The 19,207-nt window shown below is 44.4% G+C and overlaps 1 protein-coding gene and 1 pseudogene across 1 annotated transcript in view; both read right to left on the bottom strand.

The window, feature by feature from the left end:
• Positions 1-1,971: 1,971 nt before the first annotated feature.
• Positions 1,972-2,396, bottom strand: LOC144244095 (large ribosomal subunit protein eL30 pseudogene; annotated as a pseudogene).
• A 10,267-nt stretch (positions 2,397-12,663) lies between these two features.
• Positions 12,664-19,207, bottom strand: part of TBX21 (T-box transcription factor 21) — a 24,749-nt gene continuing 18,205 nt past the window's right edge. The window contains exons 5-9 of the mRNA XM_077779151.1: positions 15,645-15,781; positions 15,176-15,297; positions 14,458-14,616; positions 14,259-14,320; positions 12,664-14,013 (exon numbers count right to left, since the gene is read on the bottom strand). Of these exons, the coding sequence (XP_077635277.1) occupies positions 13,395-14,013; positions 14,259-14,320; positions 14,458-14,616; positions 15,176-15,297; positions 15,645-15,781 (1,099 nt within the window). The 3' untranslated portion in view covers positions 12,664-13,394. The remainder of the gene's footprint in view (positions 14,014-14,258; positions 14,321-14,457; positions 14,617-15,175; positions 15,298-15,644; positions 15,782-19,207) is intronic.

The following is a 19,207-nucleotide window of genomic DNA, read 5'->3' as shown; positions in this document are numbered from 1 at the left end:
AGGTTCTGAAAGATGGAAAGAAGAAGCCAGACTAGCATAAAGATATTGTGACCTGAAAAATGACACTGTGGTGAGGATGCTGGGTATTCTTTCTGTTCCATATATCTCAGACTAGGTCCTGAAGAAGCCAGCAACCTGGAAACACCAAGAGACACAAACCAACCCTGTGAAAGCCTGTTCTTTTCGGGGAAAGGATATCAGCATATCAGGATATCAGCAATACAGATAATTGTGGGCAAATAGCCACGTTACTGGAGCCAAACAGTGCAGTAAAAACTGTGACTTAATTCCCACACATGCCAGCAAAGACCACGTTGGAAGTCTAGACGTCTAACCTTGCCAAGCGGTAAAGAAGTGACTGACTCACATTTCCTCCAACCCACTGGATTGACGTCAAGGCAAAGCCTAGATACAGAGGCAGAAACTCCATCCCCACTGAGGGCAGTCCAGCCACCCACCCCAACACACAATATCAGTGGAAATGGCAACCTGGACTTTTACCTCCTCCTGGAAAAAGGAAGGGATGTCAACTCTTTCCGAGCCTGAGCAGTGTCAGAAGAAACCAGATAAATCAAAAAGTTTAACTAAGATCCAGAGTATCACAACATAATGCCCAAATGTGGATGTTTCAGGGGTATCTTGGTTGGTCAGTCAGCTAAATGTCCCCTTGATTTTGATTCAGGGCATGATCTCATGGTTCATGAGTTGGAGTCCCACAGAGCTCTGCACTAACAACAGGGAGCCTGCTTGGGATTCTCTGTCTCCCTCTCTCTGCTCCTCCCCTGCTTGTGCACATGGTCTCTCTCTCTCTCTCAAGAATAAATAAATAAACATTTAAAAAAAGAAATTTCAATATAAAGTCACTTGTCATGTCAAGAACCAGGAAGTTGTCAAACTTAATAGAAAAGGAAAATCAATAATGCCAACACAGATGACAGGCATGTTAACATCATCTGGCAAAGATTTTATTTTATTTTATTTAAAAAAATTTTTTATAGAGTTTATTTATTTTTGAAACAGAAAGACAGAGCATGAGTGGGGGAGGGGCAGAGAGAGAGATGGAGACCCCAAATCTGAAACAGGCTCCAGGCTCTGAGCTGCCTGCACAGAACCCGATGTGGGGCTCGAACCCACAAACTGTGAGATCATGACCTGAACCAAAGTCGGACGCTTAACCGACTGAGCCATCCAGGTACCCCCATCCGGCAAAGATTTTAAAGCAGTCATGGTAAAAATGGTTCAACAAACACACTTGAAACAAATGAAAAAATAGAAACCCTCATTAAATAAATAGAAAGTTTTAGCAAGAAATGGAAGATGTTAAGAAGAACCAAATGGAACTTTTGGAACTGAGAAACATAATAGAAATTCTAAAAACTCAGGGGATGCATTCAACAGCAAAATGGAAGGAGTAGAGAAAAAAATCAGTGAACTGGAAGATAGGAAAATAAAAATTACCCAACTGTACAACAGAGATAAAATAGACTTTAAAAAAAAAAAAACAGAACCTCAGGGAACTGTGGGACTATAACAAAAGATTTACTAGTCCTGTCATCAGAGTCTCACAAAAAGAGGAGAAAGACGACAGGGATGAAAAAGTACAAAAAAAAACAGCTAAAAATTTACGAAATTTGGCAAAAGCCATAAACCCACAGATTCAAGAAGCTGAGTGAACTCTGAATAGGAAAACTCAAACAGATGCACAGTAGAACACATCATAGTCAAACTTCTGGAAAATAGACAAAGTTTTGAAAGCAGTGAGAAGGAAACCACATCTTTACTACAGGGGAAAAGCAACTCAAATAGCAGTGGATTTCCCATCAGGAACCATTAAGTCCGGAAGGAGGCGTTATATTTTCTAAGTGCTGAAAGAATTGTCAGCCCAGAAACTTATTAGCCAGCAAAAATATTCTTTTTTTTTTTTTTAAAACAAGCTCTGGCCAGTTTTATTAAAGAAAAGGTTTAAGTGATTTACTTTTCATCAGTCTGTTCTGGCATGCTTCTAATGATATCAGAATCACCTGGATCAATAATAGTCAGTGTGCACACTCTGTAGTACTTCCCACATGCTGTGCCCAGTTCAATATTATTGCCACTGCAGTGATGGACCCCAGTTTTGGCCAACATGGCATAATATTCTATTTCAGATTTCCTCAAGGCTGGGCAGTTGTTGGCGAAGATGACCAGTTTCGCTTTGCCGTGTCTGATCATTTTCAGAGTCTGCTTGTACCCCAGCATGTACTTTCCACTTTTCATAACGAGCTGGAGCCTAGAGTTGATGGACTCCAGCGACTTTTTCGTCTTCTTTGTGGCCACCATCTTCCTGCCTTAGGGGCGGGACGGACGTAACCAAAAGCAGCCTCCAAGATGGCCGGGAGAGAGAAAGGAAAGAGTTCCAGCAAAAATATTCTTCAAGAATGAGGAGTAAATCAAAACATTCTCAGATAAAGAAAAACTAAGAGAATTTGTTACTGGCATATCTGCCCTAAAAAAAAAGACTAAAGGAAGTTCCTTAAACATAAAGGAAACTAAAAAAGAAGGAATTTTGGAACATCAAGAAGGAAGGAAGAACATGATAAGCAAAAATATGAGTAATTCAATAATCTTTCTTTTTTGTGTGAATTTTCTTAATTATGTTTGATGGTTGAAGCAAAAATTATTATATAATCAGGAGGGCAGAAAAAAGAAAGCAGAAAAATGAAAAAAGAGAGAATAATCCTACAACAAAAAATAAAATGGCAGATTTTATTCACAACATATCAGTAATTACATTGAGTATAAATGGTATAAATACACCAATTAAAGGGCAGAGATTGGCCCAGTGGATGAAAAAATATGACTCAACCATAGACTCATCTGGATTGTGCACTTTAATGATACTTCAGTAATGCCTAGGAATGACAGGATCAACCTTCTCATGGATCAGAAAATAATTTCCACAGGGGCAAAATGAGGATGTGGTCTCTGTCCCCCACCCTAACCCACCCCCACACCTTTTCACCTTTTTTCCCCAATCATCTGATATTACTTTGGGGTGAGCTGGATACACATCCTCCCACTATAGGAACCGAATGTGCTGCGTTTCTTCATCCTGTTACTCACAACGATGTGATTAGCCTATTATAACTGGGAATGGATGTCTTAATCAAAGCTCTGTTAGTAGTCCCAGACTCCCACTCCAAAATGAAGGGAAATTATCATTAACACATGGGTGTGGCTCAGAAGACAAAGAGAGGAAGTTGAGTAGGAACTTAAGAAGAACTAGAACTAGGACATTCTTCCTCACTCTCACTGCGGCTCTTGCTATCACTCACTCCCTCTCTCATATTTTATTACTTTATCTCTTCACATATCTTCTGCTCCTGTCCCCCCAAAACTGCATTCTCTGAATCATCCTATACTTGGCTTCCCCCTTGCACCACAGTTTATACAACGCAAACTTAAGCAATATCCCAAACTAATGACTCTTCAACCCAATTCCTTCATGTATCAACATTCTTCCAATAAGCTATGATGAGGCAGAGCAGGGCCACATTGTATAAACATGGTCTTCAGGGGTTGACCCCTGGAAAGAAGGGTGTGGATAGAGTTTTCATAAAGAAGAATATGGTCTGAAGACACAATATCTATTATTCTACTCCCAATGTGTTAGAGTTCAACTATTCATTTACTGATTTATAGCTAGTAATCACAATTAATAAATTGCATCACACAATTACCTTGCCATTTCAAGATCCAAAATAAAATTCCAGGGAACTCTTCAACATCTTCAAAGAAATAAGAAATATGTTAGGAGAGAACTGAGATACAAAAATATAGTCCAAGATGAAGGGGAGATAGATGAGATAACATGAAATTGAAAAGAAAGCTAAACTCCAATGGCAGAATTTAAGCTCTCAATGAAGGCTCTAAGGAGCACAATTGAATTGAAGGAAAACCAAATTAGTGTAGTGGAAGATCATTCTGATTTGGTGTGTTTGGATATGATTCAGCCACATATCTATGCCACAATTTCTCCTTCATCATATAAGAAGACTTATCATAAGGGGCACCTGGCTGGCTACGTTGGAAGAGCATGCAACTCTTGATCTCAGGGTCATGAGTTTGAACCCCATATTGGGAGTAGAGATTATTTAAATAAATAAAACTTTTTAAAATAAAAGGATACTTGTCATATAAGGATATGAGCATTTTTAAAAGATATATCCTGAAATAATCCCTGTGTCCCTCTTCCCTACTTGGAGAAACCATTGGTAATTTAAGTATGAATAACTCAAATAAATTGGGTTATTCTGAGTCTGAGAAAAGATTAAACTTGTGCTTAATCTAGATTTACGTCTTAACCCCAGCAGCTACTTTTAAACCCATCTATCGATAACTCTTATCATTATTAGCTCTTATAAAATAACATATAAGATATAGCTATAACCATAGACACTCACAAAGCATTCATATAAATCATAAGTACAGGTATTTAAACTTTTGGATCACTGTCTTCTTAGGAATTAGTCTTCAGTCATCCCCAAATTAATATATTTTTACTAAGATAAATTTGGAAAATTTTCCCAGAGCACATAATATATGTTTTAAAAGATAAAAATAAAGAAATAGGAAAAGAACAGAGGATAGAGACGAAGCCAAAGAATTACATGTGTCCCTGAAAAAATAAATACTAACTGGATAAGAGGTAATCAGAGGTAAAATTAAATAAAATTTTCCTAAAATGAGGAGGGAGGGAGATGTCTGGGTGGCTCAGTTGGTTAAGCTTCCGATTCTTGATTTCAGCGCAGTCATGATCTCATGGTTCATGAGTTCAAGCCCTGAATCTGGCTTTGTGCTGACAGCAAGGAGCCTGCTAGTGATTCTCTCTCCCCACCTCTCTCTCTGCCCCTCTCCTGCTTACACTCTCTCTTTCTCAAAATAAATAAATAAACTTTAAAAAATAAACTAAAATGGGGAGGGAGGAAGGCCAGCTTATGATGATTAAAAGAGTTACAAGTTTTCATTCAAAATCAATGAAGAGTGGGACACCTGGGTGGCTCAGTCAGTTAAGCGTCTGGCTTCAGCTCAGGTCATGATCTCATAGTTCGTGGGTTTAAGCCCCACGTTGGACTCTGTGCTGACAGCTTAGAGCCTGGAGCCTGCTTCAGATTCTGTATCTCCCTCTCTCTCTGACCCTCCCCTACTCATGCTGTCTCTCTCTCTCAGAAATAAATAAAACATTAAAAAAATTTTTAAAAATCAATGAAGAGTATTTAGTTTAAATATGTATATTAGTTATTAACATGATAATATAGATTTTCTTTTTTAATATTATTTTTTAATTTTTTAACATTTTTATTTATTTTTTGAGAGACAGAGCACAAGCAGGGGGGTGGGGGGGTGGGCAGAGAGCCAGGGAGGCACAGAATCTGAAGCAGGCTCCAGGCTCTAAGCTGTCAGCACAGAGCCCAATGCGGGGTTCGAACTCACAAACCATAAGATCATGACCTGAGCCGAAGTTGGCTGCTTAACCGACTAAGCCACTCAGGGGCCCCAGATATTTTCTTAATGTATGGAACCATAGAAACAAAGAGAATAGCAGAGGAAAATGCAGACAATTGGATTTCAACAATTTTTTTGGAATATAAGAAGCAGTTGGAGGAGTAGTATCTGATTATGCAAGATGGAATGACAACATAAAATGTAGCTAGACCCTGAAATGCCTACAAACACGATTAGCAATAGGTGAGCTGATTTACCACCAAATAATCTAAAGTAGACTCAGGACTTGCGAGTATCAAACACAATGGCAGGTGGAACTGAGGCACAGTGTTGAAAATTGGTGGATTGGCTAAAAATCTAAAATCATGGGTATTGAGCTTCCCCTGACTGCTTCCTACCCTGAGCAGCCACATATGTCCTGAAAGAACAGTGTTGTGGGGTGCTTGGCTGATTCAGTCAGAAGAGTGTATAACTCTTGATCTCAGGGTCATGAGTTTGAGCCCCATGTGGTATGTAAAAATTACTTAAATGAGTAAAAATCTTTAAAAAAAAAAAAGAACAGTGTTATTCTCTGAAGAAAATGAGAATAGACATGGGACTTGGGCATGTCACAAACAGTGGCTAAGAAAGATGAGGCAAAACTGAAGGTAGAAACTGTGTAAAAGTAAAAAATGGACCTCCAATTTCTCTTTTCATATCTCATTCTTAGAATGCTGTCAGCCAGAGAGAATGTGAAAGGAGAACTTAGGAGAACTGAATAATATTTTAGGAGAAAAGACCTCTCTAACTCCTCTCAGATTTCACTGTGAGTGCCCCAACTTAATAAACCAGCTCCCAGTGGTGTGGTAATGCAAAGAGCAATCTGGGAAGAAGTGTGCCCTCGCTTGTGGCATTTGCTATATCCACTGAAATGTCGCATGGACAATTTCAATCTACCAACATGATGGTGAAGGAAAAAAATCCTAGGGTAATGGCTAGGCAGTACATACCACTCCTATCATTCAGCTGGAAAATTATTCCCCCTTTCATTATATATGGGCTGGCCTTGACCAGTAGAATGTAGTAGAGTGAGGCTCTGAAGGGTAGGCCTGGAAGCTTCTGTCTCACTCTTTGGGAGCCCTGTGCCAAGAAATTTGACTACATTGCTAGAGGGAAAAGTCCAGCCATAATTTGGTGTTTCCCATCTGTTGAATCAGAAGCAACATCTGTGGAAGAAAGTTTCCCCAAGTTAATCTTACAGGACATCCATGGGTTAAAAATCAAACATGACCTGGGGCGCTTGGGTGGCTTAGTCGGTTAAGCGTCCCACTTTCGCTTAGGTCATGATCTCACGGTTCGTGGGTTCGAGCCCTGTGTCGGGCTCTGTGCTGACTGCCAGCTCAGAGCCTGGAGCCTGTTTCAGTCTGTGACTCCCTGTCTCTCTGACCTTCCCCTGCTCATGCTGTCTCTCTCTCTCTCTTTCTCCGAGAAATAAATAAAAAAAACATTAAAAAAAATTAAAAAAAACAAAACATGACCTTACAAAGACACTTACGTGTGCAAGAAGGCAAATTCACTGTGAGTGATCAGAAGAATCAATATATTTAGACAACACTACTACCACACCCCCTACAAACAACCTTCAGTATTATCTGGAATTGTCAAATACAAAATACAGAATGGTTGTGTGTAGAGTGTGTACAGAAACAATGAATGTAGTTATAAGGGAAAACATACAATAGGAAATCATCAGGATTATACAATTTGGAAAAAAATAGAACTTATAGAAATGCAAAGCATGGGGTGTCTGACTGGCTCAGTCAGAAGCACATGAGACTGTTGATCTCAGGATCATGAGTTTGAGCCCCACGTTGAGTGTGTAAAGACTACTTAAGATAAAAAGAAAAATAAAGAAATGTAAGGCGTAACATTAAAAAACTTAATGAAGATGTACAAAATAACATGAAAAGTACTTTGTAAACTGTGAAAAAAAATTTTGGTGAGTGGGCTAATCAGCATATCAGATACTGTTGAAAGTAGAATTAAACTAAAAGATATATCTCAAGAATTTATACAGAAAGCAGCAAAGAGAGACAAGGAGAAAAAACATAATAAAGAGTTGTGAGATGTGAATAATAATAGAATGAACATTTCTGACATCTATCTGATTAGATTCCCAAGGGCAAAATTGGAAAGAAGTAATTTTTAAAGAGATAATAACTGAGAAATTTCAGAATTGATGAAAACCATGAATACACAGTTTCAGGAAGTACAATATATCCCAAATATGATAAAGAAAAATAAATTCATACCTTGTCACATCATAGTAAATCTGCTACACACCAAATATAACTAGAAGATCTGGAAAGCAGAAAGAGAAAGTCAGATGATCGATGAAAGAATGATAATTAACTGGAGCACCTGGGTGGTTCTATTTGTTGAGCCTCTGACTTTGGCTTGGGTCATGATCTCATGGTTTGAGTTCGAGCCCCAACATAGGGCTCTCTGCTGTCAGCACAGGACCCACTTAAGATCCTCTGTCCCCCTCTTTCTCTGCCCCTCCCCTGCTTGCTCTCTCTCTCTCTCTTTCAAAAATAAATAAACATTAAAAACATACTGATCATTACAGTAGTAGCAAATTTCACAACAATAGAAGCCAAAAGATGGCGGAATAGCGTCTATAAAATAAGAAAAAACTTGCTATCCACTTAAAATTGTTTCCTCAGCACAATACCATCCAATAACAAGGGGAAAAATGATAATCTTTGTAAGAAACAAGCTTATAAGGAATTTACAAAGAGACCTGTTTGAGAGAAGTTATAAAGAATATAGTTGAAGAAGTAGGAAATTGATCCCAGAAAAAAAAGAGGCAGAAATTCAAAGAGGAAAAGTGAGCAAAGAGAATGGTGACATAAAATTAAGCCCAAACAAGTATTATCTCAACAAAATAATACAGGAGTATCATCTGTGGGGATTAAAAAAGAACTGAAGGGGCACCTGGCTGGCTCAGTTGGTAGAGAATAGGACTGTTGATCTCAGGGTTGTGAGTTAGAGCCCCACGTTGGATGTAGATGTTACTTAAAAACATATATATGTGAACAAACAAACAAAACCCAAAAAACAGATAGGTGTGTATATGTATATGTATATTGAAATGTTCAAAGTCAGTAAATTAAGAGAGAAAACAATAGTAAGTCAAAAGGGGGAAGATAAGAGCTAATCTAAAATTGTTTGATTGACCAGAACGCGAGGCAAAACATCATTCAATGTTAAGATTTTATTAAGTTAAAGGTACCTATTAAGATGCATGAAGTAACCACTAAAATTATAGAAATGCCAAACCAACATGAGGAAAAAAGTAGAATAAATAGGAGGGAAATCATCCCTCAAAAGGCAAGAAACTAGCACTTGAAGTTCTGGCCTGTAATAAGCTAAGAAAAAGAAATTAGGAGCATAATGGTTAGAAAGGAAAAAATAAAACTGTCATTATTTGAAATAATCCAATTGGCCATAAAGAATGTAATGAATTTATAGCAAACCACTATGAATAATAAGAGAGTTTAGCAAAATGGCTGGATCTTACGATCACCATACAAAAATCAATTATAGTTAACAATTAGAAAATGGGTATTTTTATTTTTTTTAATGTTTCTTTATTTGAGAGAGAGAGAGAGAGAGCATGAGCAGGGGAGGGGCAGAGACAGGGAGACAGAGAATCCTCAAGTAGCCTTTGCACTGACAGCAGAGAGCCTGATGCAGGGTTCGAACTCACGAATTGTGAGATTATGACCTGAGCTGAAGTAGGATGCTTAACCGACAGAGTCACCAGGGCACCCTGAAAATGTTTTTTTTTTCAAAAATTGTTTATGTTTATTTTTATTTTTGAGATGAGAGTGAGAGAGCATGAGCGGGGGAGGGCCAGAGAGAGAGGGAGACACAGAATCCGAAGCAGGCTCCAGGCTCTGAGCTGTCAGCACAGAGCTCAATGCAGGGCCCAAACCCACGAACTGTGAGATCATGACCTGAGCTGAGGTCAGACGCTTAACTGACTGAGCCACCCAGGCGCCCCTGTATTTTTTAAAAAATACCCTTTATAGAGAAAAAAAACCTTTTATAGAAAAGAATATATATATCTTGTATATAAACTATAAAACTTAACTGGAGGACCTTAAGAATGGCCTAAATAAATGAAGAAATATCCTATGTTTATGCATAGAAAGATAATATAAAAATGTATTTTAGTATTTTCAGTATTTTTCCTTTTCAGTAAAACGTATGTTTAATAGTGAAGGAATAGTAGTAATGAACCGTTATGAGTCAAATAAAAAAGCATCAAAACACATGCCCCCACACTTCTGGAAAAAGATAATAGAGTATGTAAATACAACGCCCTTCACTTATATCTAATGAAGGGAACAAACACCATTTAAAAACAGGGGTGGATGGGGCACCTGGCTGCTCAGTGGGAAGAGCATGAGACTCGTAATCTCGGGGCGGTGTGTTGGAGCCTCATGTTGGGTGTAGAGATAACTAAAAATAAATAAATAAACTTAAATAAAAATAAAAACAGTGAAGGAGAAGAGTACTGTAATTACTGACAACAGTTCCCAAAGAGGGAAATAGACCTAATTTAATACCAACACTTAATAGCTCCGGGGAGTGACAGCCAAAGGGATGAGAGCAATAATCTGCACTTAGATAGTGCAGTATGACGGAACCACTAATGGCATTTACAAAATTATGAGCTTCCAAATCCAAGGAGAATGAAAACAAATATGTCTTCTTTTTCTTCTTCTAACTAGAAGGTGATGAAAATGGCCTCTGGATAGAGACCAGGATGTGAACTGTGACAGAAGTGAAGATTTCCCAGCTCTAACAGAAGTAGGAGAGCATCCAAGGGCCCATAATGACACCCCTCTCCCCCATTAGAGTGGGGGATACCCTGGACTGTGGCCAGGCAAATGGAGTAATTCTAACTTCTGGGTGTTTCCCATAAGCTCCTTCCCCCCCACTCCTTAAGTTTATTTATTTATTTGCAGAGAGAGAATGTGAGCAGGGAAGGGTAGAGAGAGAGGGAGAGAGAGAGATAATCCCAAGCAGGCTCCGAGCTGTCAGCACAGAGCTCAATGCAGGGCTCAAACCCAGGAACCATGAGATCATGACCTGAGCTGAATTCAAGAGTGAGCCCAGGTGCCCTGTAAGCTTCTTTCTTTCTTTTTTTCTTTTCTTTTTTTCTTTTTTTAATGTTTTATTTATTTCTGAGAGAGAGAGAGACATAGCATGAGAGGGGAAGGGTCAGAGAGAGAGGGAGATAAAGAATCTGAAGCAGATTCCAGGATCTGAGCTGTCAGCACAGAGCCCGACGTGGGGCTCAAACCCACGAACCGTGAGATCATGACCTGAGCTGAAGTCGGACGCTCAACCGACTGAGCCACCCAGGTGCCCCTGTAAGCTTCTTTCTTAACCTTAGAGCGCTCCTTCATGGAAATAACTCTTATCCTGGGAAAAAAGACAAAAAACATCTCGAGCTCAATGATCCCTTCATTCACTTGACAGTTTTTCAGGTTTTGACAGTTTGTTTGATACGATTTTTATTTTTGCATTACTAAATTCTGTAAACTAAAATTTAATAGTTTTCATTAAGAAAAAGCATCTTCAGGAGCACCTGGCTGGCCCAGTGAGTAAAGCATGCAACTCTTGATCTTGGGGTTCTGAGTTCAAGCTCTCATGTTGGGTGTAGAGATTACTTATTAAAAATAAAATATTTTGGGGGTGCCTGGGTGGCTCAGTCAGTTAGCTGTCTGACTTCAGCTCAGGTCATGATCTCACAATCCGTGGGTTCGAGCCCCGCATCAGGCTCTGTGCCGTCAGCTCAGAGCCTGGAGCCCGCTTCAGATTCTGTGTCTCCCTCTCTCTCTGCCCCCACCCTGCTTGCTCTTTGTCTCTCTGTCTCTCAAAATAAAGACATAAAAAGTGTATTTAAATAAAAAAATATTTTTTAGAAAGCATTTTCAGTATGATTCCAATGTTATAAAAATATATTTCGGTCTATCTAACCCATTTAACATTTAATGATAATTATTGCTGGGTGGTAAGCTTTGGGATAATTTAGTGCCGTCTTTTTACTTCTCTGCATTGCTTACATTCCTTAAAAGAAGCAGGTGTTCTTTTACAAACACAAGTCAGTGTGTATATAAAGAGAGAGAGAAACAGAGCTAGAGAATTATAACAACTATAATTTGCAGATTGAGGGCTTGCTGTTTATCAGATGCTATTCTAAACCCTTTACACGTACTAGTTTGAATCGTATGGAGTTGCCAATATTTGGCTGTTCTTGACCTACAAAAACAGCAATTTCATGTGATTCAGTTTATATTTACTCCTTTCCCCTTTGAACAACCCTAAGACGACGATGGAGAACAAAAGCTCCTAAAAGAGCAGAGAGGCACCTGGATGGCTCAGTTGGTTCAGTGCCCAGGTTCGGCTCAAGTCGTGATCTCGCAGCTTGTGAGTTCGAGCCCCACATCAGGTTCTCAGCTGAGAGCTGGAAGTCTGGAACCTGTTTCAGATTCCTGAACCTCTCTCTGCCCCTCTCCTGCTTGCTCTCTCTCTCTCTTAAAAATAATAAACATTTAAAAAATTTTTAGAGGTGCCTGGATGGCTCAGTTGGTTAAGTCTCTGACTTCAGCTCAGGTCACAATCTCACTAGTGACTTCGAGCCTCGAGTTAGGCTCTGTGCTGACAGCGGGGAGCCTGGAGCCTGCTTCAGATTCTGTGTCCCCCTCTCTCTCTGCCTCTTCCTCGCTAGCGCTCTATCTCTCAAAAATAAATAAACATTAAATTTTTTTTAAGTTAAAAAAAAATACAAAGAGAAATCAAGGCTTCTCCCCGCAGAGCTCCCAGCCGCCACCCAGCCCCGTCCTCAGGTCTCGCCTTCAGATGCCTCCTCCACAGGTCAGGGTGCCACACAGGCAGTCCCAAGGTGCCTTACAAGGTGGAGTCAACCATCAACCTTCGGGACATGTGGCCTTGCTCTGTTTATCCCCTGAATGAAGCCACTCTGGGTTTCTAGAAGGCACGGGTCCCTGGGAACTTCAGCTGCTGTCGGAGAGCTGTGGTGCGCTTGCAATTCCCAGCGGAGTCCCCATCCACGTCCCCCTCCAGGGCACTGAAGCAGGACACAGTCTACAGTTTCAGGTTTATTTGCAGAAAGTGATGAAGACAAAAGAAATATATCCAGACACCACTCTCTGTACAATAAATAGCCTCCCCATTCCAAAAAAGAAAAAGGAAAAAAAAAAAAAAAAAGAAAGAAAAAAGCCCAAGCCCCCAGGCAATGACCACCCCCAAAGACTTCGCTTCTTGAGGTGTGCACCGTCCCCGCCCCTTCCCAGCCTCTTCCTCGGGACCCCACTGTCTCTTGAGCGGATGGGGTCCCGGCCAGCTGCCCCAAGTCATCTGCGTCCTCTCGCTGATCCTGGCTGGCTGACTGTCATAAAATCCATGGTATCTTTATTTTCACACACACAATCGAAACTGCCCGAAGTTAGTTCTACAAGATAAGACGATCTCCAGGTCCCAGCCGGCCCCCCTGACCCCTACCCAGGCCCACAGAAGAGAGGAAGCTCCTTTGTGTCCAAGATCTTCTTGTTCTCCGTTTTCTGTTCTCCAGCTGGGAACCCACAGCCAGCAGCAGCACCAGGGAGACGACTGTAGTTAGGGCAGAGCAAGGGGCAGGGGACACTCCTCTCAGGTTTCATCGAGGGCCGGAAGCAGCAAGTGAACCCCGGAACCCCCTCTTCCTCACCCAACTACAAAAGGGGAAGGGACAGAGGGGGCTGGGGCCTCTCAGTCCCGAGTCTGCTGTCTGCATTGGTTGGTGTCCTCCAACCTGGTAACACCGTTTCTGAGCCTTTCGCCACGTCATCCGCTCAGTTGGGGAAATAGCTATAAAACTGGCCTTCGGTTTCCTTGTCAAAAGGAGAAGGGGCCCCAGCAGGGGAGGAGCTATCGCCACTGGAGGGGTAGGGGGACACGCGCCTCCGCTTAGAGTCTCCTTCACCCAGTCCTGAGTCACTGGACTCTGGCCGCAGGGGGGTGATCTCAGTCCACACCGAGGGGGAGCCCTGGTCCTCCGGCCCCCGTCCCTCTGAAGCTCCGGGACCAGGTTCCATGGGCAGAGTCCTCATGGGGCGGAACCAGCTGCCTGGGCCCATCTTGGGAGGGTACTGGGGGGCCACCGGCCAGCCAGCTCCGGGCGTCAGAACCTCTTGGCCTCGGTAGTAGGACATGGTGGGTCCGGGGGCGGAGGGCAGGAACGCAGGCTTCATGCTGACTGCTCGAAACTCAGCCTCGTAGCTGTGGTCCCGGGGGGGCCCCAGCCAGTAGGGCTGGGAAACTACATCCTTGGCTTGCCCGGGAAGGTCGGAGTAGAAGCGGCTGGGAACGGGGTACTGGTTGGGTAGGAGAGGAGAGTAGTGGTCTCCCCCAAGCAACTGACAGTTGGGTCCAGGTGGGGAAGGGACGCTGGTGTCAACAGATGCATACATGCTTTAAAAACAAATAATAATAAGGCAAGAAAACGGGTCACAAGCAGAACCAGTCACCTGTAAGCCTGCCTATTGCGCGTCCCTCCCTGGATCCTCTTTCCTCGGTCTTCCCGCCCTCCGGCATCCACCCCACCCCTGCCCACCCCCAGGGAAGGCGACACGCTCAGCACAAGTCTGGAGTCAAGTCCCACGAGGGACCAAGCGGAGGCCCCTCTGCAAAGGGAAGCTGGACCCAGCGGCACTTACGACTCAAGGTTCTCCCGGAATCCTTTGGCAAAAGGGTTATTATCAATTTTCAGCTGAGTGATCTAGAGAGAGGGGAAACAGAGGCGCCTGAGTCCTGAGTCCGGTGCTAGAGAACTTCTGGATTCCCCACCAAAGAAGCCTGTGGGCTCCCCTCTCCCCTCCTGCGCCTTGAAGCTCAGCCCTGCCCGGCAGCCCTCACCTCTGCATTCTGGTAGGCGGTCACGGCAATGAACTGCGTCTCTTGGAAGGTGAAGATATGCGTGTTGGAGGTGTTGCAGGACCCCTCGGGTTCCCCCTCGTTCACCTCAACGATGTGCAGCCGAGGCTGGTACTTATGGAGAGACTGGAGCACGATCATCTGAGAGAGAGCCAGACGCTTGTGGGGGGTCTAAGGGTCCTCTATCCCCACCCTCGGCCGGTCCTGTGGCCAGGCTGGAAGGGACTCTGAGGTCATAGTGTCCATTCCCCTGCCGTGCTACGAGGTAGCTTCCCCCAGGCCTTCTAATTGTGGTCCCCTGCCTCTCCAGGACACCACTTGTGCCTTCTTGCCCTCTCTCCTACCCACAGATGTCCATTGTCACCAAGATATTAGCACAAGCAGGTGGCTTTTCAGGGCTCTGTTAACAGGGTTGCTCAACTTAGACTCTGTGTCCATTCCCTGGGGCCACAGGTCCCAGCACTATGCCCAGCGGGGTGCATAAGTGATGGGGGCCTCCGGTTTGGTGAAGAAACCCCCAAGGGCCAGCTTGGCCCGTGTCATCCTAAATACGACCCCATGTCTGCCCCTGAGATTCGCTTCCTCCCACCTCATCTTCCCCCCATGGTGGGTGGGAAAGAACCAGAGTCAGAGAGAAAGAAAAGTGACTTTTACAGAACAGGATCAGCCCGGAGGGGTGGGGGGTGGCAAGGAGTCTCACCTGGGTCACATTGTTCGAGGCCCCTTTGTTGTTCGTGAGCTTCAGTTTCCCGAATGAAACTTCCTGGCGCATCCAATGGGCTCCAGTGTTGGGGGAATCTGGGTGGACGTACAGGCGGTTTCCTGTGGACAGTTAACCTCTTTGGCATGCAGCTCCCGGGATCAGAGCCAGGTGACATGGGGCCTCTTTGCCTATTCCGAGGGGGGTGTCAAAAAGGCTGCAGGGGGCAGGACTAGACGGGGCAGGGCAACGGGGAAATGTGCACAGAGGACTGAGCAGAAGACAGGCTAAGGCAGAAGAGAGAAGAGAGGACAAACAGAAAGGGAGTGAGAAATGGGAGGAGATAAGGGTGGGATGGGGAGTTAAATCTTAGGTGTGGGGGCCGCGGCTCGAGGCTTCCTCCTGGGTCCACCAGGGGGCGCTCAGTCTCGGAGAAAAAGAGCATCCAGTCATCTCCGGGGGCTCCTACCTGGCATGCTGCCCTCAGCCTTTCCACACTGCACCCACTTGCCGCTCTGATACCGCCAGTGGTGCTGGTCCACCAAGACCACGTNGCTGGGGGGCCCCCCCCCTGCCACAGTAAATGACAAGAATGGGAACATCCGCCTAGGGAGAACAGAAAGACACACCCACATCCATCAGTCCCCAGCCTTGCAGCCAGCCAGCCCTGAGCAAAGGCTTTCGGTGATGTGCCGGAGTCGGCTTCCAGCCCTCCAGAGAGGCAAGTGGAAATGCCAGCCAGTTGCTAAACAATGCCATAACTAAAAATGAAGTGATATCAACTTACAATTAAATACATTATAAGCCAAGGTAATAAATACTCAACAATCATCACTTCTCAGTTCGTTTACTACATTTTACTACTATCTCTGCTCTTGAGGTTACTTTTTAAAAATTTTTTTAGGGGCGCCTGGGTGGCTTAGTCGGTTAAGCGTCCAACTTTCGCTTGGGTCATGATCTCGCGGTTCGTGGGTTCGAGCCCCGCGTCGGGCTCTGTGCTGACTGCCAGCTCGGAGCCTGGAGCCTGTTTCGGAATCTGTGTCTCCCTCTCTCTCTGACCCTCCCCTGCTCACGCTGTCTCTCTCTCTCTCCTAGAAATAAATAAAACATTTTAAAAAAATTAAAAAAAATTTTTTTTTTAATGTTTGTTTATTTTTGAGAGACAGAGAGCAAGCCGGGGAGGGGCAGAGAGAGACGGAGACGCAGAATCCAAAGCACACTGCGGGTTCTGACCCATTAGCACAGAGCCCGACGCGGGGCTCGAACTCACTAGCCGTGAGATCACGGTCTGAGCTGAAGTTTGACGCTTAACCAACTGAGCCACCCAGGCGCCCCATCTTGAGGTTTCTTATATCTCTTGTTCCCGTCTGGTGAAAATACTAGATAACTGAACTATGGCCTATCTCTTCCCAACTCTGCATTCAGTATTACCACAAGCATAGTTTGAAATCAGCCACCATAGGTATATTTACACCACGGAAAGCAGCAAATGCTATGAATCAGGGCTCTTTCACGGCTCTTCCTTCAGAGGGTCAGTTGCTAGACATTAGCTGCACGTCACTGTCTCTAACCTTAGTTTGCTTCCTAGCGGGGAGCAAACCCACAAGCCAGCCCCCCATGGGCACTTCCCCATAGGCCCTCATGCCTCAGTCTCCCAAGCCCTTGTCTGGTCTCAGTCCCCGACCCATCGTCCCCATTGTGGCCCTCCCAGTGCTCTCACAGCCCCAGCCCTGTGGCACCCAGGCTCCTCCTGCCCCCATCCTCCCAGGCTTGATGTCTCTTGATGGCCTGTCCCAGCCTGAGCCTTAGTAGCGAAAATCCTAGGTGGAACTTCCCATCCGCCTCACTCTCAAAGGTCGGGTTCCCAGGAAAAGTGGAGGAAGTCAAGGCTGTATTATCTTCTATTATGCCAGAGTAATAGATTCAGAGAAGGAAGCACTTGCATACCATGCCCATCTCTGTCACCTGCACCATCCCTATGACCGCCATCTCCACCATCACTGCCCCCATTGCAAACATCACCTCCATTATCACCATCACCATCGCCGCCATTACGACAACCACCACCTCTACCAGCGCCAGTACCGTCACCAGTCTTTGCTTTTCTAACCCGAGCAGGCAGGGCAGACTTTTCAGGATGGCAGAATCACACCCTCATCAGAATTACTTTTCATTCCCACACACCTCTCCCCTCCTCCTACAAGAAGTCACGCAGGGTGGGAAGAAAGACACCAGTCTGTGAGTCAGGAAACCCGGGGGAGGGAGAGTTCCAGAGGCCCAGGAGCACTTTTGGGGGCATCCTAGTCCCCAGGAGGTGCCAGAGCAACAGCCTTAATAACCTTGGGAAGGTCTCCCCACATTCTTGTCTTCTCCGGACTCTCCGATGCTGAGAAAAACAAGAGACTTACTGACCCTCTGCTCTTGGATACGTTAATTCCCAAACCAAACCTCAGTTTCTTCACCTGTAAATGGGGACAGTAACTCCTGTTCATTTTTCCTCTGAGAGCTGTTCAAAAGTTTGAAAGATGTGAAACTCAGCGCATCCGGTCCCTCCTCCACCCTACCCTCTCCCAGGCTCAGAGCTATCAAAGCCCTCAGGCCTGGCCCAAGGACCCCAGCAGGAGTCCAGAGCTCTAGCTCCAGGCCCTGGGCCCCAGGGGCTCAGCAGGCCAGCTGATTTGAGAAATCAAAGGTTAGGGTTGAGGCCTTGAACAATTAAGTTTGGGGCGATACTGTCAACTCGTCTCTACCACCAACTCATTCCATGACGCAGTCGGGTCGCACACATTTTTTGTATCATAACTAGCTCCTCTCCAGACCTATAGGAATAAAGGAAGAGAAGGAACATATTCACTGTGTCTCTACTTAGCAGCAGTCAGTTCACCATACCAGTCCTTTGAAATGTAAAAAAACACTTTTTTTTAATGCTTTTTATTATTTATTTTTGAGAGAAGGAAAGCGTGAGCAGGGAAAGGGCAGAGAGAGGAAGACAGGATCCGAAGCAAGTCTGACACAGACAGCCAAGAGCCCAACGCAGGGCTCGAAGTCACGAATTGCGAGATCATGACCTGAGCCGAAGGTGGATGCTTAATCCACTGGGCCACCGAGGAGCCCCTGAAATGTAAAATGTTATTTCCAATTTTATACTTGAAAGACACCAAGGATCGGAAAGCCGCGATGACGGATCCTTGGTGGGAGAACTGAGTCGGGGTTCCTGACTGCAGCCTACATGCCATGGTGTCCATCTCTCTACCCGGCTAAGCTCTGGTAGAGGGAAATGGAGGAGAAGCGGGAAGAGAATGGGGGAAAGGGAGAAGAGAAGGGAGGTCTCATTTTCACCCTAAAAGTCTAGAATCACCACCAGCTGGAATCCCAAAATAGCCCCTGATTTACATGACACTTTTCTGGGAAGGAACAGAGTCTGATGCCAAACTAAGGTCTTCAAAAAGACCACTTATGGGGCGCCTGGGTGGCTCAGTTAAGCGTCCGACTTTGGCTCAGGTCATGGTCTCACGGTTCGTGGGTTCGAGCCCCGCATCTGGCTCTGTGCTGACAACTCAGAGCCTGGGGCCTGCTTCAGATTCTGTTGTCTCCCTCTCCCTCTGCCCCTCCCCTGCTTGTGCTCTGTCTCTCTCTCAAAAATAAAATAAACATTAAAATATTAAACAAAAAAACCCAGGGGCGCCTGGGTGACTCAATTGGTTAAGTGTCCGACTTCGGCTCAGGTCATGATCTCACGGTCCGTGGATTCGAGCCCCACATTGGGCTCTGTGCTGACGGCTAGCTCGGAGCCTGGAGCCTGTTTCAGATTCTGTGTTTTCCTCTCTCTCTGACCCTCCCCTGCTCACGCTGTCTGTCTCTCTCTCTCTCAGAAATAAATTAAACCAAAACCAAAAAACAACAACAAATTAAACAAAAAAACCCAAAAAGACCACTTACCATCCTGCCCCCAGAGGCCAGGGCCCGAGACTCTAAATTCCTCAGCTGCCACTCAGGACTATCCCATCTTGAAATGATTCTCAGCGTCACCAT

Source organism: Crocuta crocuta, unplaced genomic scaffold (genome assembly GCF_008692635.1).
Source record: "Crocuta crocuta isolate KB4526 unplaced genomic scaffold, BGI_CrCroc_1.0 scaffold68, whole genome shotgun sequence".
Classification (NCBI taxonomy): domain Eukaryota; kingdom Metazoa; phylum Chordata; class Mammalia; order Carnivora; family Hyaenidae; genus Crocuta; species Crocuta crocuta.
The sequence above is the reverse complement of the archived record's forward strand: the minus strand, read 5'-3'. Positions and strand labels throughout refer to the sequence as shown.